The 24,817-nt window shown below is 54.4% G+C and overlaps 2 protein-coding genes across 5 annotated transcripts; one reads left to right on the top strand and one right to left on the bottom strand.

Moving 5' to 3' along the window:
• Positions 1-1,864: 1,864 nt before the first annotated feature.
• Upf1 (UPF1 RNA helicase and ATPase) lies at positions 1,865-23,066 on the top strand. Of its 4 annotated transcripts, none has more exons than XM_051178075.1 (24): positions 1,865-2,333; positions 9,263-9,402; positions 10,255-10,344; positions 11,585-11,752; positions 12,111-12,291; positions 13,000-13,161; positions 13,593-13,677; positions 13,851-13,949; positions 14,283-14,409; positions 14,506-14,665; positions 14,743-14,861; positions 15,193-15,357; positions 15,431-15,545; positions 16,135-16,278; positions 16,494-16,707; positions 18,657-18,774; positions 18,953-19,109; positions 19,882-20,024; positions 20,451-20,625; positions 20,729-20,810; positions 21,258-21,419; positions 21,503-21,720; positions 21,910-22,032; positions 22,145-23,066. In XM_051178075.1, exons 1-23 carry the CDS (start codon positions 2,118-2,120, stop codon positions 22,027-22,029), a joined length of 3,360 nt encoding a protein of 1,119 aa, XP_051034032.1. In that variant the 5' UTR covers positions 1,865-2,117; the 3' UTR covers positions 22,030-22,032; positions 22,145-23,066. The 4 variants fall into 4 exon arrangements, with proteins under 4 accessions (XP_051034032.1, XP_051034031.1, XP_051034029.1 ...); XM_051178074.1 differs by having other exon boundaries at positions 13,593-13,710; positions 14,301-14,409; XM_051178072.1 differs by having other exon boundaries at positions 13,593-13,710.
• Gdf1 (growth differentiation factor 1) lies at positions 22,902-24,621 on the bottom strand. The gene is made up of 2 exons (XM_051178077.1): positions 24,304-24,621; positions 22,902-23,885 (listed from the first exon to the last, which is right to left on the bottom strand). The coding sequence occupies exons 1-2, from the start codon at positions 24,596-24,598 to the stop codon at positions 23,113-23,115; spliced, it is 1,068 nt and encodes a 355-aa protein (XP_051034034.1). The 5' UTR covers positions 24,599-24,621; the 3' UTR covers positions 22,902-23,112.
• Positions 24,622-24,817: the final 196 nt, after the last annotated feature.

Genomic DNA, 24,817 nt, shown 5'->3' with positions numbered 1-24,817 from the left:
GAAAACTGACGTCTGAATCTGTGTGGTTTAACATTATATCCTGCCGATTGACACTGGATATAAATAGCCAAAGACTTGGTGAGCTGGCTCAGTGGGTAAAGAGGCTTGCCACTAAACTTGAGTTCCATCCCCGGAGAGAAGCAACTCCTGTAGGCTGTCCCCTGACCCCACACACAAATAAATGTAATAAGAATAAAAAAACAAGCCAGGTGTTGGTGGCACACGCCTTTAATCCCAGCACTTGGGAGGCAGAGGCAGGCAGATCTCTATGAGTTTGAGGCCAGCCTGATCTACAGAGTGAGTTCCAGGACATCCAGGACTGTTATACAGAGAAACCCTATCTCAAAAACAAACAAACAAAACAAACAAAAAACCCCACACAATAAAAAAAGCTTTGGAGAACCTTTTATTGAATAACAGCTACCGGCAGTGCCTTGTCCTTTGGCAGAAGGCTACAATGACCAAGGCTAATCCTTGGCCTCATGAACATTTACCTATTTATTATTTTGTTTTAGCCAAGTTCTCATGTATGTAACTTAGGATGGCTTTGAGTCCCTGACCCTCCTTCATCCACAGAGTCCTGGGGTAATAGCTGTCACACCACATTCAGCATCTTTTTAAAAACTTTCTTTTGTTGAGACAATTTTGGGTAGCCTGGAACTTACTATGTAGACCAGGCTGGCCTAGAGTCACAGAGAGCCTTCTACCTCTGCCTCCCGAATACTGGGATTAAAGAAGTGTGTCAGCTAGTCGGTGGCGGTGCATGACTTTATTCCTAGCACTCGGGAGGCAGAGGCAGGAGGATCTCTGTGAGTTTGAGACCAGCTTGGAGCCTGGTCTACAAGAACTATTCCAAGACAGGCTCCAAAGAAACACAGAGAAACCCTGTTCAAAAAATAAATAAATAAATAAAAATGTCATCACACCTAGCCCCAGGATTGGGAGATCCAGGATGTTTCCTGTGCCCTTCACCCACCTCTCTGAACACAGGGCTTCCTCCGCTGAGTGGAAAGCAAGCACAGGGAGGAATGTGTTCCTCTAAGTCTCCATGATGGCTGTGGATGTACTTCATTCGGGAGCCTTTGCCTAGCATGAACAAACCCCTGGGTTCTGTGACCAGCACTGCAATATGCAGCGGTGGTGTACATGTGTCATCCAGGGATGAGGCAGGAATTGACCAGAGTTCCAAATCAGCCTGGGTTACAGTATGAGACCCTCTATCAAACAAAACAGGTTGGAGAAATGGCTCAGGCTAAAGACTGCATACTGCCCCTGCAGAGGGCCCGGTTGAGCTCTACAGGATCTGACCCTTTCTTCTCAATGATTCCCAAGTTAGCCCGGCTGTGCAGTATGACTTGGTCCAAGACAACAAAAAGCAGCAGTTATCTTCACAGGCTTCAGGAACGCAAGGAGAACTACCATCTAACAGGTAGTCATTTATTCCTACTCATTTATTCAATCGATGAACACCGAAGATGGCCACGAGCCAAGTGACACACGGGGTAACCAGGGCTCAATGAGTACAGGTGCACGGTCCCTGATCCCTGATCCCAAGCCTGAGCGCTCAAACAGCACCTAATGAACGTCCAGCCCTGAGGTCTGCGGGCCAGGAGGTCGCAGCCGCGCATGCGCATCACCAAGCAGCGGTTGGATCGTGGCCAAGTTCGCGAGCCCTGGTCCTTAAGGCGGTTGCAGTCCCGCCCATATGCGCAGGCGCAGAGCGAGTTCCGCCCTCCCTCTCAGCTTTCAGTGCCCGGGCTCAGTTGGCAACTTTCCGGGAGGAGCGCGCGCGACTGCGCCGGCGTCGGGCTCGCGCACGCGCACCTGTGCCGGCGTCGGGCTCGCGCACGCGCACCGCAGCAGGCGGCGGCGGTGGTGGCGGCGGTTCCCGTCCAGGGGCTGAGAGCGGCGGTGGGCTTTGAGGCGAGCGGCGGCGCCGAGGAGCACGGCGGCGGCGGCGGCAGCGACTCAGCGCTCGGAGCCGGCGGCTCGGCTCTCTTTCGGAGGCTGCCGGGCTCGCGGGGCGGCGGCGACTCCGGGTTACGGCCTAGGCCTAGGCGAAGCCTCAGACTCGAGTGCGGCGAGGCGCCGGCGGAGGGCGCCGTCCGGGCTGCAGGATGAGCGTGGAGGCGTACGGCCCCAGCTCGCAGACGCTCACCTTCTTGGACACTGAGGAGGCCGAGCTACTCGGCGCCGACACCCAGGGTTCCGAGTTCGAGTTCACCGACTTCACCCTTCCCAGCCAGACGCAGACGCCCCCCGGCGGCCCCGGTGGCGCGGGAGGCCCGGGCGGAGCGGGCACAGGCAGCGCGGCCGGCCAGCTCGACGCGCAAGTAAGCGGAGCGGCGCATGGCGGCGCCGGAAGCTGGGCGGGCGGGCGGGCGGGCGCGGGAGCTGCGACGCCTGGTCTCAGTTAACCAGCCCTAGGCCCCTGAGAACCTGCCCCAGGTCCAGTTAACAAGCCACGGGTGTCTGCTTCCTACCCTGGTTACTTAAAGTCCCTGTTAACTGGCTCTAGATACCCACCCTGGATTCCTGTTTAACTGCCCCACGTACGCGCCACCTAACTTGAGTCCCTGTAATCTGCCCTAGATCTCTGCTATTTTGCCCTGGTTCCTGCTTGCTTGCCCCTTCGCTGCTTGCACCCTCAGCTACCCATTCTATCTCCCTATTCCTGACCCAGCCTACCTGCCACAGTTACTGCCACCTGCTGTAGTTTTGCTGCTCTGGCCCAGCTACCTGCCATCTCTTCGATTCCCTGCCTCCTGCCTTAGCTACTTGCTACCTGCACCTAGTCTCTACAACCTGTCCTGTTTCCTCCACCCATCCAGGCTGGGCCGCGACCTGACCTGCATAAATGTCCTTCGTCCTGTAGCATAGGATTTGCTCTGGCTCAAGCCTCAATCCAAAGCTGCCCTCAACTTCCCCTTTGGGTGTGTCTATGGTAACTTACCCCAGGTGTCTCTCAGCCTTGAGATGACCTGTCCACAGTTGTCTTGCACTCCTGGGTCACCTTTTTAGCCAGTCCAACCACCCCATCTCACCCTCTTGCCATTTCCATCCACCACTCCTCCAGCCAGGCCACTTGAGTTCAAGTTTGAGGGTCCCTGGAGCAGAGCCAAGTCAGGGTTTTGGCATCTCTGGTAGAAGTAGCAACAACAGTGGCTGGTTGGGGTGGCTGGAGAGGCAATTGCTGGTTTGTTTTTCCTCTAGGGTTTGCATGTTGCTGAAACCAGTGTTATGTAACTCCCGGGCTCTGCTTGGAAAAGTTGGGTTTGAGTTTTGCTCTTCAGAGGCATTGACAGTGGGTATCACATGGGTGACTGCCTATGGGAAGGACTTTTGTTTTGAATGACAGGTAGCATAGGTATTTCAGCTTGGACTGGGGACTGGCTACCACCTCTAATCAGATGGCTTTTTCTCTATGGCTGGGTTGGTGTTGGGCACCTCTTGGCTTTGTTTTCCTGTATTCTCAGGGAGGAGCTGCAGGCTGGAGCCACAGGTGTCCCTGTGCTTGGGGCTAGGGAGGCACCACTAGTCTTCATGTTGATTTCAGACCTTGTTGTTGGGGGAGGGAGGGCCTTTGAGCTAGCTGGCTGAATCATGCCTGTGGGTAGACCACCCACTTGGGCTCATTTTCAGCCCTAATAGGAGAGGGTTGACTCAGCCCCACAGCAACAGGTGTGTGCTGTTTCTAGCTGTTTACCTTTGGTGTAGGGAGGTAGGGATAGAGCAGGTCACCTGGAAGAGTGGGCAGCCCCTGAAGGCCAAGCCTCAATTTATTTCCCTCCCTGGGTAGACCTTTCCTTTTGGCCTCATCTACCTGGAGAGGGGAGAGACCTGTGGGGTCACCCACCTTGCAGCAGGCTGTGATGGCACAGCTGTGAATAGCAGATGTTTAAGGAGGTGCTTCATGTCAAGGTCTTTAGTGCTAGCGGAAGTGTGCAACAGCAGACTTGTGGGTGTGCTCACATGGGTGTGCTCAACTCTGCCAGTTGAACCATGAGCTTCTGCCCACCTGTGGCCTCTCTTAACATCAAATCCGTGTCTGGGAAGGAAGGGAGTGCCTTCCATCCTGTCTTAGGAGGACTTGCATCTGTGGACAGAAAGTAAACAGAATTGGAGAGTGGAGAAAGTCCTCCCTTGCAGAGCCAGTGGCCTCAGCCACCAGAAACATTAACTTTTTTTTCCTTACTCATCTTTAAAGGTGGATGTGTTGCAGCCTTTGGTCAGGGGCTTCTAGGAGTCCCTCCCCTCCCCCCCAGCTCTTCCTGTTGGCCCAGTGTTGATGATCCCAGCTTTATTGAGACAGGATCATGGAGCTGCATTCACCCCCCCCCCCCCAAAAGCTGGCAGCACACTGAACATCTTGTCGTCCTGAGTCCCTGCACTCCCTAGCCTCTCCTGGGCCACCCTAGTCCTGTGGCCTCTGTGGATGGCTTGGTGTGGTCATCCTGTGTCTGTCATCTCTGGCTCATTCCTTTGGGGTACTGACGGAACGTGTGGCCCTGTCTATGCTGGGCACATTCAGCTCTGTGCCTGGTTCTTTACTTCCTGTCATGACCTCAGAGTGATCCATGTGCTGGCATGTGTTGTGTCCTTTTTGTGACTTGAGTGGCTGCACTGCACAGAGCCATCCTTACTTTCTGCTTTTGGTTAGCGCCTGTGGTAGAGTTCTTGGGGAAGAAATTTGTTCTGGGGTCCCCTGTCCCCACTGCTTGAGGGGCTGCAGGGCATCATTTGAGACTTTGATATGCCCTGAGGCGCTCACTGTGCTCCTGTCTGGGACTGGCACCCCTTTGCACCTCAGGTGTTTCTCTGTGCCCTACATGACCTCTTGGCAGCCAGTGGCCCGACTTCTACCCTCTACCCCACAGCACCTTTCTTTCCTCCTTCTTGCAGGACTGGTGAGGGAGGGCCTAGCCAGCTGCTCGTGGTGCCCACTCAGCACAGTGAGGATGGTGGCTGTCAGGGTGATCTGAGTGCCTTGGGGGGGGGGGGACTGGCCTCTAAGCTGGGTCAGAGCATGGCCTGGAAGTGGCAGGGGCAGAAAGGCCGTAGGTATAGGGATAAGTGGAGGACTAGCAGAAGGTGTAGGGTACAGCAGGGGATTCCATGGCCTCTGTACATGTGTAAGCAGCCTGTGAGTGACCAGGGCACTGGAGCTGCTGAGTAGTCTTGCCCCTCTGGTCTCCTAAGAGAAGAGGCCCCTATTGCCTAGGTGTCAGTTGGTGGTTGGTGTTCCCAGGGTGTTGAGTTTGGTAGTCACTGAGGTGGGATTTTTGTGGTTTGGGACAGTCTGCTCCAGCTCTGTACAGCCTTGTCCTGGGTGGGGAGCTTGCCTGCTGCATTGCTGCTTCCACAGAACTCAAGGGTGCTTCCCCATGGGGGGTGTGGCTGCCCAGGATGCTGCTCCTAGGATAGGTTCTTTCTGGCTTTGGTGGCCTGCCCATGTAGCTGGCTCCTGTCAGGTCATTTGCACTTGCTACTTTCTGCTGCCTGCATGGTCCCATCCTTTTGTCCCTGTGAGAGACAGGTGAGCTCATGTCACACAGAATAAAGCTTCAAGGCCACAGAATGGAAAATGAGGGCTTCTTGCTGAGCAGGGCCCAGTGAGGTCACCTTTGTAGGTCAAAATGGCTGCAGGTCAGCTTTGGTCCAAACTAAGGTTAAGGAAGTTCGGAGCCATACAGGTCAGGAGCAGCTTCAGCTAGAGCTTGATCTAGACTCTAACTGAGCCTTTTCTCCTGAGGCTAGAAAGGCCAGCTGATAGGATGTGGCTGTTTTGTAGGTTTGGGAGAGGGTTACCCCAGGCTGTGCAGCTCCCACTCATCTCCTCCTGCTTAGGGCCTGGGAGAACAAGAGATGACTTACTTTACATCCCAGCACTTGTGTTTTGGAGGGCAGATATGGATTTGGCTAAGACTCTTAGGGCCTCCTGGGTTGCAGTCTCTCTTCAGGGGTGGGGCTCCTGCAAGGAGCAGGCCAATAGTGGCCCTGAGGCTAGATATGGATTCAAGGGCTGCCTTGGTAGGTGCTGTACACCTCGAGGCATTTAGGTAGCTTAGTCGAGGCTGAGGGCATTGTGTGCCACCCAAGATCCTGGGGTGCCCGCCTGCAGACTAAGTGGGGTGATGCCCGTGAGTCCTGCAGTACACCTCAAGTCCGAGGTCATAGCACCACACAGTGGAGACTTTCTACAAGTTCCTTCTGGAAACAAGGTTCCCTTTTTGCACTGTTCTGTCCCAAAGTCTGACTTCTGTGTGTCTGGTGGAATTGTCTCCAGGTAGGTGACCCTTGTAAGTTTAATTTACTTGACACCTTCAGGGTGGGCCTAAGGAGAAAGAGAAGACTTTCTCCTGGGGCGGGGCCTGAGATACCCAGCCCTGGGCCCTTGAGTTGACTGGGGAACCTGCAGCATGCCTTAGTCTGGTGAGCTGGAAATGTGCTCTGGACCGTCTCATAGGGCAAGGGCTTGCAGTCCTGTGCCGGCCAAGGCAATATTGTCCATGCAGCCCTACTGCATCACCTCTGTGGGGCTCTGGCCCTGCTCTGTGCCAAGTGCTGTCCCTTGCTCTTAGCTCATTCTGTTACCATCTGGGACCAGATGCACCTCTGAGAGTGTGAGATGCTTGCCCTCAACAGTCACTGACTGTATAGAGGTGGCCAGTCCATTGCCAGGCCATGCAGCGAGTCTGGAATCTTCTTTCCAGTCTGGCTTTGTGGGGTGCTAGAGGATCTTGTATTTGTCTTGTATTGCCTTTCTGTGTGACCAGGGCTTCCCATCCTTAACATGCATGAGGGACATAAACACAGTGCTGTTAGGACCTTGGTGCCCTGGTGGTGCCCCACACCCGACTGACTCAACATGTAGTAAAGATATTTCCCCTCTCTTTTAAAATTTTACTTTATTTTTTGAGACAGGATTTCATTGTGGCACCCTGGCTAGCCTGGAACTCACTGTATATCAGGCTGGCCTTGGACTCTCTGTAGACCTGGCCAGCCTTGGCCTTGAAGAGATCTGCTTCTCTGACTCCTGGTATACTACCACTGTTGGCCTGGGAAGGCTATTTGTTGACCCGAAGCTGTGGCTATCATGTAGCTCAGTGGTGTGTGCTCACCTGTGCTCACATCTCAGCACCACTGGGACAAATAAGAACAGCATCCTAGTTCTCCAGAAGTCAATAGACAGTTTCCCTAATAAACTGGGTAGGGACATTCTAGGCTCTGTGGGATAAGAAGCTGAGTGAGGCTGGAGAGATGGCTCTGTGGTTGAGAGCACTGACTGCTCATGCACAGGACCCAGGTTCAGTTCCACATGGCAGCTCATACCTATCTGTACCTTCAAGATCTGATACTTCCCACGGAGACATACATGCAGGCAAAACACCAAATGTAAAAAAAAAAAAAAAAATTAAAAAGGAGAAAATGAAGCTGAGTCACCATCCTTTTTCCCAGCCCTGTCCTCCACAGTGAGGACAATCTGTCAAAAATTTCAGGCCAGGCACCACATGGGATGGGGAATAGGGGGGCTCACAGACACAGCAGGTGTGGTGCTGTATGGACAGGAATTGGACCCTGTAGTAGTTACAGTCACAGTAGTCATGACAGCCTCCTAGCCCTGCTTTACTTCTTCACACCTTTAAGGACCACCAGAGCCACCCAGGGCCAGACCCTATTAGAGCTCAGGTCCCAGGCAGGCTCTGAGCTCTTCTGTGTGCCAACCCATGAAGCCCACAAAGTGCTGAGGTGCAAACCCCAGCTAAAGAGCGTGAGCAAACCTGTTGCTCACTTTAGCATGTGTGGCTGGCCTCCTGGAAGCTGATGTGGCTGGCCTCCTGGAAGCTGATGTGGCTGGGTCACTGCTCTTTAGCATTGCCAATGCCTGGAGCTCAGAGGCAGGTGATAATTTCATATGAGGTTCTGTCTAGCCAGGCTGGGTTTTGAGTAAGGTGAGGGTCCTAAGCTGGTGACTCATAGGACAAAACTCAGGGAAGTGAGCCAGTCAGGTTCTGAATAGTCCCACTTAACAGGTGCTCCCTAGTATTCTTTCACACAAAGTTCATAATGGCTGTGGCTCTGGAGAAGGAAGTGTTGAGTGGCCATTATGGAACAGGCATGTAAAAAGGTGAGAGATAATACTACTGACATGTTCATTTAAAAGCAACCTTGATCCAGCCCAGCCTGGAACCTGTGGTAGTCATTCTGCCTCCATACCTGGCTTGCTCTGTGGTTTTTGTCACAGTTTTTAAGGAATTCTGATGCACAGATTAAGATACAGGGACAAGATTCTTTGTAATGACATAATTTTGTCATCCAGAAATTGAGGCCAGTGCTGGAGAGAGTGCTGACAGAGCTCCTGCCTGGCACATGAGGCTCTGGCTCTGTCCCTGGTGCTGAGGAAGATGAGTCTAGAGGTTGGGTTCTCCTTGCCTAAGAATCCCTCTAGACTACCAAGCACACTCCCCATGACTGCATCTAGAGTCCATGTAGACATGGGTGACTGCGGCCTGGCTGAGCACACATGAACAGGTGCCCCAGCCATATAGGTCCATCTTGTTGGTGTTGGGAATTGCTTCAGGGATCCTGGCCTCTCATGGTGCCCTGTCTTTAAGGTTTGAGAAGTGACAGGTAAATGTCTGCATGTGGCTCGCCAGGCTCACATCCACAAGCATCAGCTGGGAGGTAGCTATGGTGGGGACCTGGTGCTGAATTATACAACTGACAGGTGACAAAGGTTCACCATGGTTGATAAGGAGGCATCTGTTTCTCTCTCAGTCTAAGTCCTGGTGCTAGGCCTGGGGGCTTTGCTACTTCTGGTCCCCTGGAGACACCCATCTGCCTGGCCTTTTAATGGCTAAGTGCTGAGGGGAGGGGCTAGTGCTCTGGGCTAGTGCTCAGGCCAGCCAAGGCAGCATGGTCTCAGTAGTGGGATTTGAGAGTAGATATCCTGTGTTGTGACTTTGAGGCCCTCCCTGGCTGTGTGCCATAAGGCACAACCTGTGCATAGAAGACTGGCTTCTGCCTTGCCCTGCAGTGCCTTCATAGTGGTTTGACTCAGCTTCTGCCTTTGTGGTACTCAGTTATTCCTAGAGTGTGTGTTTAATGGGTTTGGAGCACTTGTCTTGTTCCTATGCACCTCAGCTGGGGGGGGGGATAATTTTTCTTGACTGCTTAGCTGTGAACTCTATGGCCAGGTGGGGTCAGCCAGCTCTAGCATCCTTGGGTGCCCACCTTGGTGACACTGTGTGTTCTGCTGTAGGTTGGACCTGAGGGCATCTTGCAGAATGGGGCTGTGGATGACAGTGTGGCCAAGACCAGCCAACTGCTGGCTGAGCTGAACTTTGAGGAAGATGAAGAAGACACATACTACACCAAGGACCTCCCAGTCCACGCCTGCAGGTAGACCAAGAGGTGGCTCCAGAGTCTCAGTTGCTTACTGGGACCCTGGGCTATGTAGCTCTGATGTAGCCCCTTCCCCTGCCCCACGAGCCCTTACTCCTTGGTTGTTAGTAGAGAATAGCCCCAGCCACTTACCCAGGGATCCTGAAGAGCCATTCTGAAAGGTGGAACATGGACAGTTTGTGGGCTGTGTTCTCATCAAGTACAGTTCTTAACTCCATCAGTTACAAAGGGAATGGAGGCTTAAAGAGTTGGAATGTCCTTGATTCTCATATCCTGCTCTGCTAGTGCTGCCCACCTCCCAAAAGCCAGAACTGGAGCCTTCACTGAAGCTTCTGCAGCCGCCTGCTGCCCTCTGCAGGCGAATTGCACCTTCCTTTCTCATGACTCTCCTGATTGACAAGTGCTTTCCAGAGCCATAGGCAGACAGAGCTGGGTACCCAGGTCCTCCTTGTTGCCATATTAGACTAGGAGCCAATGAGAGCATATTCTGGTTTGACAGCTCCTGCCCCAACCTTTCCAGTGCCCAGCAGGGCTATGGAGAACCAGTGATTAGGGTGCATAACACCACTGGCTCTGAGCTGGGCCTGAAAGGTCTCTGGCCTCACAGTGCTTTCTGCTGAAGTCAGGTACTCCCTCACCACAGCCTTGTTCCACCTACAGGCGGAGAGGAGAGGCCAGGACTGCCTTGCCTGTGTTGTATTGCCCTCATCCTCCTGTGTTAGTAGAGGTGGCTTTTTTACTTGCTAGGATTGTGTTTATGTTTAATGGAAACCAGAAGCTCTGTAAGAGGAAGGACTTCTCCCAGAGGCTGCAGGCCAGCACTGATTGTTGTGGTTTGAACTTTTCCAGTTACTGCGGAATCCATGATCCTGCGTGCGTGGTTTACTGCAATACCAGCAAAAAATGGTTCTGCAACGGCCGAGGAAATACTTCTGGCAGGTAGCTAACAGCCATGCATGTATGTTTAATCAGTAGCGCTTAGGCTGCCGTGAGTTAGTATGAAGTTGGAGCAAAGCATAAAATAAAATGGCGCTGCCGAACCTGGACTCCCCCTCTACTGGTGTAACTTGAAACAGATGGTGTCATGTGAACGCCTCGGCATGTTTACCCTTGATTGATTCTCTGGCTTGCTCATTATGCAAGGAGTTTGGCTGAATTTTATTCTCAGTCTGTGCCTGTCTCTTATGAGATGAGGTTGGCACGGCCTGCCTGTCCTTGTTCCTGGGAGGCTGCGGGCATCCAGTTGGCCTACCTCACTTGATTGTCTCTGGGGCAAATGGTTCCAGATCCCAAGTGTGAGCATATTGAGCCCTACTCCATGCTAGTGTGCCTGTGCCCTGTTACTAGCAGGAGTCTGTTTCTCAGGACAGTTTTTAGAGAGCACCACAGAAGCTTGTAGGCGCCAGGTCTGCAGAAGGCTCTGGAGCAGCGAGGCAGGGGCCAGCATCTGTAAATCACTTTCAGTGGCCAACACATCCCATTCTCAGAGGGTTTTAGATAGTTTAAGTGTTGCTCCCTTGGTATCAGCTCCCCCTGTGCAGAAAAAGCAATAGGCTAAAAGCTCAAAGGAGGCAGGAAGGCTGTCCTGGATTAGGGTGGGGAAATTAGTCACTTGAAGCAGGGCATCCAGTGACCACTGTTAAGAAGGGGTCATACATGCAAAGCCAAGAGTGGCTGGATGGCCACCACAGAACTCTGATGAAGGTTGTCATGCGGTCATGCAAGACTAGTGAAACTAGTGTCCCCTGTGACAGTCAGGAGGAGCTGGAGGAGCCCATGGGCCCTCAGGGATGAGGTGGCCAGCCTGACATGGGCCACCCTTGAGGTAGGCCATGTCCTATATGGCAGCATGGAAGGAAGGGATGGGAGCTGTGGTTCTCAGAACAGCCCCTTGCTACAGTGACCTGTGGGTGGGTATGGGAAAAATGGGCCTTCTGGCAGGAGCCATGCTGTGCCCACCCTGCTGTTTGAGGTATTAGGACCACGAACTGGGGCTAAAGAAAATGGGAATGGAGGAAATTGCAGGGATTATGTAAGTGGTTTCCTGCAGGCAGATGGGGTTGGGCAGGGCTGTGGCTCCCAGGGGTGCAGGCATGATTGTTCCATAGGGGCCACAGAACTTGGCAGTGGTGAAAAGCTAAGCTTGGGGTGTTAACTGCCAATGGTTTCCTGGTCCCAGCCACATTGTCAATCACCTGGTGAGGGCTAAATGCAAGGAGGTGACACTGCACAAGGATGGACCACTGGGCGAGACAGTGCTGGAGTGCTACAACTGCGGCTGCCGCAATGTCTTCCTGCTGGGCTTCATCCCTGCAAAGGCTGACTCAGTGGTGGTGCTGCTGTGCAGGTGAGCTGCCTGGGGAGGCGGGGAGAAGGGGCATGGGACTATTGGTACCCAGGTGGCTCTTCTGTGTATACTCTGGTCAAATTCGAAAATGAAGTCTGGCTTGGTGTGGTGCCAGCTTTCAATCCCAGCACTGGGGAGGTAGACGCGGGAAGATCTCTTGAGTTCAAGGCCAGCCTGGTCTAAATAGAGAGTTCAGGATAGCCAGGGCTATGTAGTGAGTCCCTGTCTCCAAAAACCTAAAAAAAGGAAGTAAGTGAGCTGGGGCCAGAGCTGAAGTGTATGGATGTTGCTGGCTTCTAGCTTGTTAGAGGCCTCCTGGGCCAGGTCCCAACTCATTCTCCTGTCCCACACTGCACAGGCAGCCCTGTGCCAGCCAGAGCAGCCTCAAGGACATCAACTGGGACAGCTCCCAGTGGCAGCCCCTGATCCAGGACCGGTGCTTCCTGTCATGGCTAGTTAAGATTCCCTCAGAGCAGGAGCAGCTACGAGCTCGGCAGATCACCGCACAGCAGATCAACAAGTTGGAGGAGCTTTGGAAGGTGAGCTGTCCAGGGATGCTAGCCTGAGGCTGCAGAGACAAAAGCACACAGCCTGCCTGACACTGGGGCCTTTGGGACTTGGCCAGGGAGAAGATGGCCGGGGGGCTCTGCAGGGCCTTAGTAGTCTTTCTGTGCTGGCTGAAGGCTGCTCAAGAGAGCACTGTCCCTATCTCAGAGGATGAGTCGGGGCTCTGGCTCCTGCCTTCCTCAGGCTCTGACCTTGTTCATACCTTGCTAGGGATGGCAATCAAGTGCCCTTTGACCAGGAATCCCAAGTAGTGTGGGACAAAAATGTTGTAAGCTTTATACCTGAATGGGCAGGTTCCACTTACTTAGGTGTGCCCAGATTCTGTCCTGTCTCCCACAGTGAGGCTCATTGAGGGCAGTGAGTCTCAGGGGAGGCATTTGGGTGCAGCATAGAGGAGATGGACCTGGCTCATTGGGGGAAGTCCAGGACTCTTGGTTGTAGGCCTGAGTGGTATTCTGGGCCCTGGGGTGCCCTTTCCAGGTTTCCTGGGTCAGAGTGCTACTGGACGTGCCCAACAGCCATCAGGGCAGTAGGTTTAGAGCACAGGCTCACAGCACAATAGCCACTCTCCACCCACAAGGGTTTGTGACAAGAGGCTATGCAAGCCTTAGGTTCCTTCTGAGCTTTTGCTCACTGGTTAAGGATTAAGCAGGGCAAGCAAGCACTATTCTCCGCCATAGGAAAACCCTTCAGCCACCCTGGAGGACCTGGAGAAGCCAGGCGTGGATGAGGAGCCGCAGCATGTGCTCCTGCGGTACGAGGATGCTTACCAGTACCAAAACATCTTTGGGCCCCTGGTCAAGCTTGAGGCTGACTACGACAAGAAGCTGAAGGAGTCACAGGTGATGTGGAGCAAAACGTACACTGGGTCTCTAACCACCTCCAGTGGGTCAGGGTTGGAACCAGGCCAGGGCTATGGGCATTTTGAAAGAAGGCCTAATCTTGGCTTTTGAATCCATAGAGAACCCCTTGTGTCTACAGCTCCAAGAACATTTGTGGGAGGAGGGCCCTGTGCCACTGGTCCCCCAAGCACCTTCTCTTCCCACAGAGCCTGGTGTGCAGGGTCTCCTGAGGCTCTACAAAGTCTGCTGCTGGGACCGGCTTAGGCAGTGGGTGGTTGTTCCCCGATGTTGGAGTTCCTGGCTGTGGGTGCTGTGCATTGCACCCCAAAGGCTGCACAGCACAGACATGGCCTTAGAGGCCCAGTCCTGTGAGGAGCCCGGCTTGTGAGTGGGTGTTAAGCTAACCAGACCCCTGTTTCTCATATGTTCAGACTCAAGATAACATCACGGTCAGGTGGGACCTGGGCCTGAATAAGAAGAGAATCGCCTTCTTCACTTTGCCCAAGACTGACTCTGGTAATGAGGATTTAGTCATAATTTGGTTAAGAGGTGATTTTAAGTTTTAAAATATTTGTGACCATAAGTAGCATAAAATTCCTAGTCCTTTGTATCATGTCCTTATGTAAACTCTGCATGGTGGAGGCCACGGCCCTCTGGAAATTGCTAATTTTACTGTTCCTTCCTGCAAGATATGCGGCTCATGCAGGGTGATGAGATCTGTCTGCGGTACAAAGGAGACCTAGCGCCCCTTTGGAAGGGGATTGGCCACGTCATCAAGGTCCCTGATAGTATCCTTTGCCACATCATCTGGAAGGATGGGTGCCATAACAAGACTCCTGGCTGTCCCCAGTGCTTTAACTTGTGTGATTCTTCCTGTCTTCCTCTGGGGACATGAACACTGTGGCACCCACCCACCATATATATCTTGGCTAGAAGCTGCCCTACCACATGCTCTCTGTGCACTTGCTTGCTTGCTTGCATTTGCGCCTGGGGTCAGACTATACCATTCCCCGTGGCAGACACCAAGGGGACCTGGTGTAGTGATAGATGGAGGGAGTGTCACTCAGGAGGATCAGAAGCCAGTGGCCCTGTAGAGGGTAGCGGCTTTGAACAGGAAGCAGACTTAACTCAGCGGCCAGATTATGGTGATGAGATTGCTATTGAGCTCCGAAGCAGCGTGGGTGCACCCGTGGAGGTGACCCACAACTTCCAGGTGGATTTTGTGTGGAAGTCAACCTCTTTTGATAGGTTCGTCTGCCTTTGCCCCAGGGTGCTAGGGCATGGGGACCCCTCCACCTTCAGTCCCTGTGACCCACATGGATCCTACACTGGCTTTCCTTACAGGATGCAGAGTGCACTGAAGACCTTTGCTGTGGATGAGACCTCTGTATCAGGCTACATCTACCACAAGTTGCTGGGCCATGAGGTGGAGGATGTGGTCATCAAGTGCCAGCTGCCAAAGCGCTTCACGGCTCAGGGGCTTCCCGACCTCAACCACTCTCAGGTGCCACAGGGACCCCAGGGACAGGGCCTATGGGGAGCTATAGTCGTCACAGCCTTGCTGATGCAACACCCTTGCAGGTATACGCTGTGAAGACTGTGCTGCAGAGACCTCTCAGCCTCATCCAGGGCCCTCCAGGCACAGGCAAGACTGTGACGTCTGCCACTATCGTCTACCACCTTGCTCGGCAGGGCAATGGGTAGGTGCTCAACAGCAGCAGCCTTGTGGGTGAGAGGTGGCAGTGTCTTGTGTGGCCTGGTAGGTTGTTTCCACCTGCTAGGGCCACAGAGAAAATACATGCAGTATCACGGTTCAGGTGCCTTGTATGTCCCATAACCCCCGATTTGCCTTGTATGAATGAGAGGGTATGGGCAGCAGCATTCAGCTGGTGGTGACTGGGTAAGCTAGGAGAAAGTTTACTTGTTTTGCTTTGGCGTGGCTGTACCTGTTGGACTTAGAGCTATGCAGCTCTTCTCTGGACCTTGGCTAAGCCTCCCTGGGCGATGCTGACAGCCCACTCCACTCTGCAGGCCTGTGCTGGTATGTGCCCCAAGTAACATCGCTGTGGACCAGCTCACAGAGAAGATCCACCAGACAGGACTGAAGGTTGTACGTCTCTGTGCCAAAAGCCGAGAGGCCATTGATTCTCCCGTGTCCTTCTTGGCTCTGCACAACCAGATCAGGAACATGGACAGGTGAATATCTGCAGCTGGGGGCTTAGTACAGGCTGCACCCTGGCACTGGCACTGACTACCACGTGTTTTGTAGCATGCCCGAGCTGCAGAAACTGCAGCAGCTGAAGGATGAGACGGGAGAACTGTCATCTGCAGATGAGAAGCGGTACCGGGCGCTCAAACGCACAGCCGAGAGAGAGCTGCTCATGGTGAGCACAGTACTGCCCAGGAGCCTTGGGGGCTATTTCCTGTATGTAGGTAGAGGGGCTCTTGTGACTTTTCTGAGTCAGGATTCTGAGTGCACTTGGCGGCCCCTGGTCTCCACATCTGTTCCCACAGTCAGGGACACACAGCTGCCACTTCTGTCAGCCTCCCAGTTCTTACAAACCAGGCTACCAGAACGGGAGTCTCAGCCTTTAGGTTCCACCAGCTTGGCATTGTCCTGGAAACTGTTGACAGACACAGTTGTGTCTGTGCTGTGGAGTATGTCCAAGAGGACTGTATCACCTTGAATGTTTATGCTCATGATAGCCTGTGGTGCAGATGCTTGAGTAGCAGAATGAGTGGCTTGTTTAGTTGTTGGGGATCTTGAGTCTGGAAAGCCAAACAGGCAACACAGCAAGACCCGGTCAGAAAAAAATGTACATATGCACACAGGTGTGCCTACACACACACACACACACACACACACACACAATTGCTGAGCAGGTGTAGAGCAGGGCACTCCAGGTCCCCCATCTAAGCCAACTGCCATAGTGAGGTAGAATGTATGTGCCCTGATGCGTATGCCTTCCCCAGAACGCAGATGTCATCTGCTGTACCTGTGTGGGTGCTGGTGACCCAAGACTGGCCAAGATGCAGTTCCGTTCCATCCTCATTGATGAGAGCACCCAGGCCACTGAGCCTGAGTGCATGGTGCCTGTGGTCCTTGGGGCCAAGCAGGTGGGTACCTGCCACTGGTGTGGCCCTGATGCCCTGTCTGGTAGCAGTGCTCCACTCCTGGCACCTCTTGGTGTGCCTGCACAGTCTGCACTGAGCAATTTTCTTCCTGTTTTTGGATGGTGGAGATGAACCCATCTCTTGTGATGGTGGTGGTGGGGGTCACTTAAGCTGCCTGGAGCCTGAAGTATTGTTGACTGAGGGAATTCTTGCCATAGCTGATCCTCGTGGGTGACCACTGTCAGCTGGGCCCAGTGGTGATGTGCAAGAAGGCAGCCAAGGCTGGACTGTCACAGTCGCTCTTTGAGCGCCTGGTGGTGCTGGGCATCCGGCCGATCCGCCTGCAGGTGCAGTACCGCATGCACCCCGCACTCAGCGCCTTCCCGTCCAATATCTTCTACGAGGGATCATTGCAGAATGGTGTCACTGCAGGTAACGTTGGACCATGGCCTATCAGCCTCTCCCTAAGGCCTTGATGGTGCTGCTCACATCAGCACCGTGGGCAGTATTTCTGGACCAGTGCTCTGGAGTGTGTGGTTTCTCCACAGTGACCAGACCTGGTCTGTAAATGGGTTCCCTGCCTGGAGTCCTCTCTTCTACAATGGCCAGGATGTGTACTAGCTCTAACCTGGTGGCTGTTGTTTCATGCTAACTGCTTCACGGAGGCCCTGGACAAATCCCAGGCTGTGGTATCCTATAGTTAGAACTGAACCCACCCTGGCAACAGCTTCATAGCCCTTTCCTTTGTGGTGGGTGACTGATTGAGGTGATACCATATAACATACTAAGGTGCCCAGAAGAAGTCATTGGGTTATTTTGTTTGTTTTGGGGGGGATTGTTTTGTTTTTTGGGTTTTTTTTTTTTTTTTTTTTTTTTTGTAAAGTCAGTATGATGAGACCTGGCAGGTGACAAGGCCCTCAGAGGGTCATCACAACATGACAGGCAGGTGAGCTGAGTGAGCCTGTCACCTACAGTAATCTGAGGCTCTGAACAGAATTTTAGGACACTGGGGTGTGGTTCTGGCCCCTCCCTGATTCTGTCCATGATGGTAACCCATTCAGGGAAGACGGGACCCCTGGGCAGTGGACAGAGCAGCCTGTGACTTACTATGGTATCAGATGAGCAATAGTTACCAGAAAACCTTAGACACAGTCATCCCCCCCACTCCACCCTCCACTCCGGGCTGCTTGTGAGTGGAAGCTAACTTTTCCCATGACTTAGACCTGTCTCAGGAGACTAATGCAGAAACCAACCTGGGCACAGCCCTCCATGAAGTCTGACAGTGAAGTGGAGGGATTTGGCCACAAAGAAGACAAGGCCACTGTCTTTTTTTGCAGCATAAAGTTATTTTTCATAAAAATGTATAACATGGTGGCTCACAGCTTTTGCCCCAGCACTCACTACTTGGGAAGCAGACAGAAGCAGGATCTGAGGTCAAGGCTAGACAGGGCTCTATAGTGAGAGCCCTTCTCAGGCGCACACAGAGCTTCAGCAGGGGTTCATTTCTCAGTGGGTCAGTGTGGATTTGAATGCCTGTGTTTGATGAGCTCTGACAGGCAAGGAACTGCTCAGAGCTGTGCTGTGTGGCCTGCCATGTGGACCCTGGCAGCCATAGGTGGATGGCACTACTCAGCTGGCCAGACTGGACCTGTTCTGGTTGTATGACTGCCTGAGTGTGGGGTGAGTTCCCTGGGTGGTCCACGTTCTCTGCTGTTTGTGCCACTCAAGTGAAATCCTGGGACAGGCCTGCATAGCCCTGGCTAAGCTATGCCAGGACAGACCCTGCCTGGTGGACACAGATAACATGGCCTGCCCCCTCTAGGCTGCATGTATTTCTGTGGGTGCTCAAAACAAGTTTAAAGGCCCATGCTGTGTTTCCTAGGGCAAAGTGCCCTCCAGTGCCAGCTTCCTTCACTAGTGATAGGCTGTGATACATGTGACCCTTGGGAGGAAGCTTTCCCTGTAAGAGATAAGCTGGTGTGAGTAGGTTCAGCATCTAGGGTGTGAGGATCCACACAATGAACCGACTGAAGAAACCTAGAATGGTGCTAGCCAAACAGGAAGGGGTGCAGTGTGGCACATCAGACAGGCCTTGGTCTGAGGACAGGTGTGGCTCACTGGTCCTACTGTCATGGGGGCTGTGGGTACTCTAAGGTACAGTAGTGCAGCTTCTAGGGGCACTGAGACTGTCTCGTGTTCCCTAGTGATGCCTTAAACAGTGTTGGCCTGACCCCTTGGCTGCCCTGTTCTCTCCCAGGCCTGTCTGGCTCAGGAGCCCTAGACACCGTGCCACTGGCACAGTGATGTTGCTACTCTCAGTCTGGGTGTGCACTTGGAGCCCCTGGGGCTTCTCAGTGATTCTTCTGTCTTCCCTGACACAGCGGATCGTGTCAAGAAGGGCTTTGATTTCCAGTGGCCACAGCCTGACAAGCCCATGTTCTTCTACGTGACACAGGGCCAGGAGGAGATTGCCAGCTCTGGCACGTCCTACCTCAACAGGTATACAGCTACGGGCAGCCTGTGTGTGGAGCTGCCACCTGTCACAGTATATGAGGAGCCTCAGTAAAGGGCATGGGTGGGAGACTATTGTGGGTCCTCCAGTGCCCCCTTGGTTGCTGGGAGACCTATCAGGTTGGGGACAGGCTGTGGCGAGCCTGTTACTGACAGATGTTCTCAGGACGGAGGCAGCCAACGTGGAGAAGATAACTACAAAGCTGCTGAAGGCAGGTGCCAAGCCTGACCAGATTGGCATCATCACACCCTACGAGGGCCAGCGTTCCTACCTGGTACAATATATGCAGTTCAGCGGCTCCCTGCACACCAAGCTCTACCAGGTACTCCCCATGCCTTGCTTCTGGCCTTAGGCTATCAAAAGGTACCCTGAGGGCCAAGGCTTAGTGCAGCCTTCCTGATGACTGGAATGTCTCCACGGGACCCACATAGAAGAGGAGGGCTGCTGCAAGTACTCCATTGTCACATGCATGCTGTGGGCTATATGCAAGGGCACCCAGCAGATAATACATTTTAAAATGTGCCTTGACATGTTGAACAGTGAGGAGAGAGCACGTGACTGCACATTGCCTGCATCATGTTCAAAGCTGCCTGATACGCTGTAGGTCAGTGCCTTCAGCCACAGTAAGTGCATTAGAGTAGCTTTCAGACTGCTCTATAAAGTAGAAAGGTTGTGGTGACAGTTGTACCTTTAATGTCAGCACTCTGGTGGTACAAACAGGTGGATCTTTGTGAATTTGAAGTCAGCCTGGCCTATGAGTGTTAAGACAGCCAGGGCTACACAGTAAGACTGTCTCAAAAAGAGAGCAGTTCAGGGTTAAATGGACAGGATAGCTGGTGCCACCTGGGGGACATGGTACTTGTACCCTAATGGAAGCTAAGCTCAGTGTCCTGAGCATGTGATAGATGCCACGTTCTGGTGGCTTTATGTTGGGTTGTACCATGGCCAAGGGTTGGCACCATGCAGCCCACACAGTCTCTGCTTCTCTGTGACAGGCTTGTGGTGTCCCCATCACTGTGGACTTGTATTGTCCAGCTTTACCCTGCTCAGTGATGCAGGGAGGGCTGTGGCTGATGGGACATTGTCTCCTTCAGGAAGTGGAGATTGCTAGTGTGGACGCCTTCCAGGGCCGGGAGAAGGACTTCATCATCCTGTCCTGCGTGCGCGCCAATGAGCACCAGGGCATTGGGTTCCTGAATGATCCCCGTCGTCTCAATGTGGCCCTCACCAGAGCAAGGTGGGCAGCTGCCCGTTGTCATCTTCCTTCCACCCACCCCACCCCACCCCTACAGCAACAAGTCTGTCCTGGAAGTGCACTCAGGCTTGATATGGCACTGTGCCTCTGGCATCCCTGTCCAAGAGCTGGTTATTTTGGCCTTACTTCAGTACAGCCACAACTCCCCTGACTCTAACAGACTCCAGGAAACCACTGCCTGCTCCACAGCCAGCCAGCCCACTGCAGACATTTGGAGACTGACTTCCTTCTATGCTTGAGCCATGGCTGGTTTCAGTTAATCCTCTTTTTAAGGTGCCACCTCAAGGGTTGACCAGTGTTGTTTGGTTCTTGGCACCCAGCTCTTGACATTCAGGGTACTAACCCTAGACACTGGAGTCAAGTGGGTATGACTATGAGCTCTCTCTTGGTATGTTGGTTGCCCTGCAGGTATGGCGTGATCATTGTGGGTAACCCAAAGGCGCTGTCAAAGCAGCCCCTGTGGAACCACCTGCTGAGCTACTACAAGGAGCAGAAGGCGCTGGTGGAAGGGCCACTCAACAACCTGCGTGAGAGCCTCATGCAGTTCAGCAAGCCTCGAAAGCTTGTCAACACTGTCAACCCGGTGGGTGGGCCAACGGGCTGGCCCTGGGACCTGGGGAAACTGGGAGCTTTTAGCCCCTGCTGCTGTTTACTGACACATTCCTCACTCTTGTGCCACCCTGCAGGGGGCCCGCTTCATGACTACAGCCATGTATGATGCCCGAGAGGCCATTATCCCGGGATCTGTCTATGACCGCAGCAGCCAGGGTAAGTCTTCCTGGCAACCACAAGTATGTTGATTTTCCCACATCCCAGTCTGGGTCTGACACCCCATGGGTGGCCTCCCAAGCTGGCCTTGGCCTCCATCTGGAGCTTGCCCCATAGGTTTTGGTGGCTTCTCCAACCAGGTCCTTGGACCCCTTGTAGGCTCCCAGGGCTGCTCTAGCCTCTGCTCTGGTCCCTCTGGTGCCTCTGAGGCAAGCCTGTGTTCACCTCAGCCAGGCTGGCCTCTGCTTTCTGGAAGCTTCTTCTGAGTTGCCTAGAAAGCACCAATGTGGCCAGCATTTCACCGATCCCTCTCTGCCCTCCACTAGCAGCACCCTGTATGGGAGACACACTGGATCTCCTGCTTGTCTGCTTGGTGGCTGGCCTAGCAGCTAGTTCACCATAGCATTGTCTGCTGGGGCCCTACTTCTGACTTCAGGTGTCTTGCAGGCCGGCCGTCAAACATGTACTTCCAGACCCACGACCAGATTGGCATGATCAGTGCCGGTCCCAGCCATGTGGCTGCCATGAACATCCCCATTCCCTTCAACTTGGTCATGCCTCCCATGCCACCACCTGGGTACTTTGGACAGGCCAACGGGCCGGCTGCTGGTAAATGGCTTTATCACCACCATGCTGGGTCCTCATCTGACAGGGTTAGGTGGAGCTTGCTGACTTTCACTGCTATCTTTCAGGCCGGGGTACCCCAAAAAGCAAGACTGGCCGTGGAGGACGCCAGAAGAACCGCTTTGGGCTTCCTGGGCCCAGCCAGACTACCCTTCCCAACAGCCAGGCCAGCCAGGACGTGGCCTCACAACCCTTTTCACAGGGTGCCCTCACACAGGGCTATGTGTCCATGAGCCAGCCCTCTCAGATGAGCCAGCCTGGCCTTTCCCAGCCAGAACTGTCCCAGGTGGGCCCTCACCAGCACACTGGCAGAGGGGTGGGGGGGGGGGTAATGGGGCACACATGAAACCATTGTGGCACCTTTCTGAAGGGTGAGTGACCCTGTGGGACCTGGGCATGTCACCTCGCCACTAAGGCTATACAAGGTGTGGTCTGGTAGGTGCCCTGCCTTGCTCACTCTGGCTTTGCCTTCCAGGACAGCTACCTGGGTGATGAGTTTAAATCACAGATTGATGTGGCACTCTCTCAAGACTCCACATACCAGGGAGAGCGGGCATACCAGCATGGCGGGGTCACTGGGCTGTCCCAGTACTAGAAGGTAAGTGCCCTAGTCGGCCCATCTATGTCCCTGTATACAAATGTGATGTGGGATGTGGGCAGGTTCTGCCTCCACTTAGCCCTGACACCTCTCACCCTGTCCTTGATCACAGGTGGCGGCAGAAGAGCTAAGCTATGTGGCTTAGTCTATCAGCATCTTATTCTGGGTAATAAAAAATAAAAATAAATGGATACCTGTTTTCCACTGCTAAAACTGAAGCACCACTGTGTGAGCAGCCGAGGAGAGGAGATGAGAGAGGAGCGAGAGCGAGCGGAGAGCGGCCAGGGAGGACGACGGAGAGGAGCTGAGCGCCGAGGAGCGGGCGCCCCCTGCGGGCGGTGAGAGGAGAGAGGCCCGCACCGCTGCGAGGCCGGCCCGGCGCCGCGCCCGCCAGAGGGAGAGGCCTCGCCAGGACCAGCCCGCTGTTCTTTTTCTTTGTTTATCGAGATTGAGGGGCTACGTTTTAGCAGGACGAACTTCGCGTTTCTGTACCGGAGCGGGCGGCCAGGAGCGTCATCGCGCTGTCCCAGCGCTAATGGGTTTCATTTAAAGAAAACACGGTGTTTGGGGGTGGGGGGCTGTTGTTTTGGGTTTTTTTTGTTTGTTTGTTTGTTTTTTTTTTTTTCTTCTTCTCCCAAAGATTCTTTGAAAGGAGTATGGGAAGTACTTTGATCAGTTTGTCTCTAAGACTTTAGTGGTGGACCTGGGAGATGCAAGAAGCTTCCAGAGAGACAGCGCTGAGAAGCCTGAGCCCTGCAGCCTGGGATCACCGCCTGCACCATGGCCAGAGGATTTTTGAGTTTGAGCTTCAGAAGCTGCAGGCGAACTCCTGAATGTGACGATGCCTGATGGCCCGCGGGTTCTTCCCCCATCGTGGGTGGAGGCTTCATTGCTGGGCGCTCAGCCCCGGCCCCCAACCTCCCGCAGTGGCCACCCGACCCTTATCCAGGCACACCTGCGCCAACGCAATGGAACTTAATTTTTGGTCAAATTTGTTTTAAGCTTTTTGTCACCAATAAAACATGAACAAATGGTCCTTGCTTTCGCATGGGGCTGTCCCTGCAAGCATGTCTCGGCTGGTCAGCGGCAGCCACACTCATCCACCACCATGTCCTCATAGTGTCGCAGCACCACATTATCGCTATTGTCGAAGAAGAGCACGGAGATGGGCGACAGGCGCGCGGGCACGCAGCAGGGCAGGCCTGCGCCAGGAGTGGGGGTAGCCGCGTGCATGAGTGTGCGCAGCACAGCGTGGTTGAGTGCAGGTGGCCCGCCAGATCTGGGCAGCACTTCGGGAAGCGTGCATGTACCCTGGCAGAAGTTGGCCAGGAAGCCGCGGGGTGCGATCACCCAGTGGTGCCACCCCACCTCTCGAAAGCTCACGTGCAACCGTCGCATGCGACACGCACCCCAGGGACTACCTCCCACCCCAGGTTCTGTGTGGCGCCTTGACCGCGGCGGGGGACATAGCCGCGGGTCTAGTGTCACCAGCAGCAGCGAGGCCTCTGCCAGGTGCGCACGGGCAGTGGTGGCTCCACAGTGCAGCGATAGCGCCAGGCGCAGTGTACGCGGCACCGACATGTTGGCAGCTACCACGGCCCCCAGTAGATCGGCGCGTAGTGGCAGCCCGGGTGGTACAGGGACGCGTAGCAGCTCAGTTCCAGGACTCTCGGCCCACAGTGCCACGCTTAGCTCCCACCCGTGCCTGTCCCTATTCTCAGCCTCCAGCCGTAACTCCAGACGCGCACGTGTCGGGCGCTCCACAGGGTCCACGCCGGACAGGTCGAAAGTGACGGTCCACTTGGGGCGCAGCCCCCTGGTCCTGGTGGGCTCTGGGGACCTGGAGAACAGACCTGGAAGGGAGAAAAGAGTGTGGACATGGTGTGCCGACCTAGCAAACGGGCTGGGCTGGGCTGGGCTGGGACCAGGAGGAAGGGAAGCGGGAAGCAGGAGTACATCTGTAGGGCATTGCTGACGGAAGGGTGGGGGCAGGGCGCCAGAAGCAAGAAAGACACACTGTGCCTACACTTGGAGATGGGCCAGCCAGCACCTGGGGCCCTGAAAAATGACCTGAAGGAAGGCATCAAAGAGTGTGAGGTTGTGGGGTGGAGGCAGGGCTAAGGTTGGGGCCTGGTCCTGGGAAGCCCCAGGCATGTAAGCTTGCGTCCAGAGCACTAAGAAATCAGGGTCCCAGATTGCTAGCAGGCTGGACCGACGCGTGGGGGACCCTCGGCCTCATGAGTCCTTGTCTAACCACAAACCCCCACTCACCGCTGTCCGGGATGTGGCGCACGATGTTTCCGGCGACCCCCAGTTCCTCCACGTGGCATGGTCGCAGAGGGTACCCCGCTCTGGCTGCCTGGGGGTCGCGGCGGCGAAACAGACGCCACATGACAGGAGGCACAGGCCGGAGCGTGGGGACGGCCCGGGGTGCTTCGTGCAGCCTGAGAGCCTGGAGCAGGGCGGCGGTGGGGCCCGAGGGTGCTGGTTCGAGGGCCAGGGGCATTGAGGGCAATAGGAGCAGAAGCAGAAAGAAGTGGCCAGGACTGCAACGGACAGGGAGCATTTTCCTCCCAGATGGTGTCCAAGAGAGTCTGCGGGGTCCACTGCGTAGGGAACCAATGGGCTGGTGGCCGCAGGTCCTGGGGGGTGGGGGTTGAGTTCCTAGAGGGGGCGTGTCCGAGCCCTACTGATCTGGAGGGCAGGACCGCTGGGTGTCGGTCCCAAGATGGGTGGTCTAGAGTTGACCTGGAGGGCGGAGCAGCTGGCAGCCGGGGTCCCTGGA

This window comes from Phodopus roborovskii, unplaced genomic scaffold (genome assembly GCF_943737965.1).
Source record: "Phodopus roborovskii unplaced genomic scaffold, PHOROB, whole genome shotgun sequence".
In the NCBI taxonomy this organism is placed as follows: domain Eukaryota; kingdom Metazoa; phylum Chordata; class Mammalia; order Rodentia; family Cricetidae; genus Phodopus; species Phodopus roborovskii.
The sequence above is the reverse complement of the archived record's forward strand: the minus strand, read 5'-3'. Positions and strand labels throughout refer to the sequence as shown.

Coding starts and splice junctions, on each gene's coding strand:
- Upf1 (XM_051178072.1), top strand. CDS start 2,118: ATGAGCGTGGAGGCGTACGGCCCCAGCTCGCAGACGCTCACCTTCTTG. Junction 13,711..13,850: donor AGTCATAATTTGGTTAAGAG/GTGATTTTAAGT, acceptor CCTTCCTGCAAG/ATATGCGGCTCATGCAGGGT. Junction 13,950..14,282: donor CGTCATCAAGGTCCCTGATA/GTATCCTTTGCC, acceptor AACAGGAAGCAG/ACTTAACTCAGCGGCCAGAT.
- Gdf1 (XM_051178077.1), bottom strand. CDS start 24,598: ATGCTCCCTGTCCGTTGCAGTCCTGGCCACTTCTTTCTGCTTCTGCTC. Junction 23,886..24,303: donor GCGCCACATCCCGGACAGCG/GTGAGTGGGGGT, acceptor TCTCCCTTCCAG/GTCTGTTCTCCAGGTCCCCA.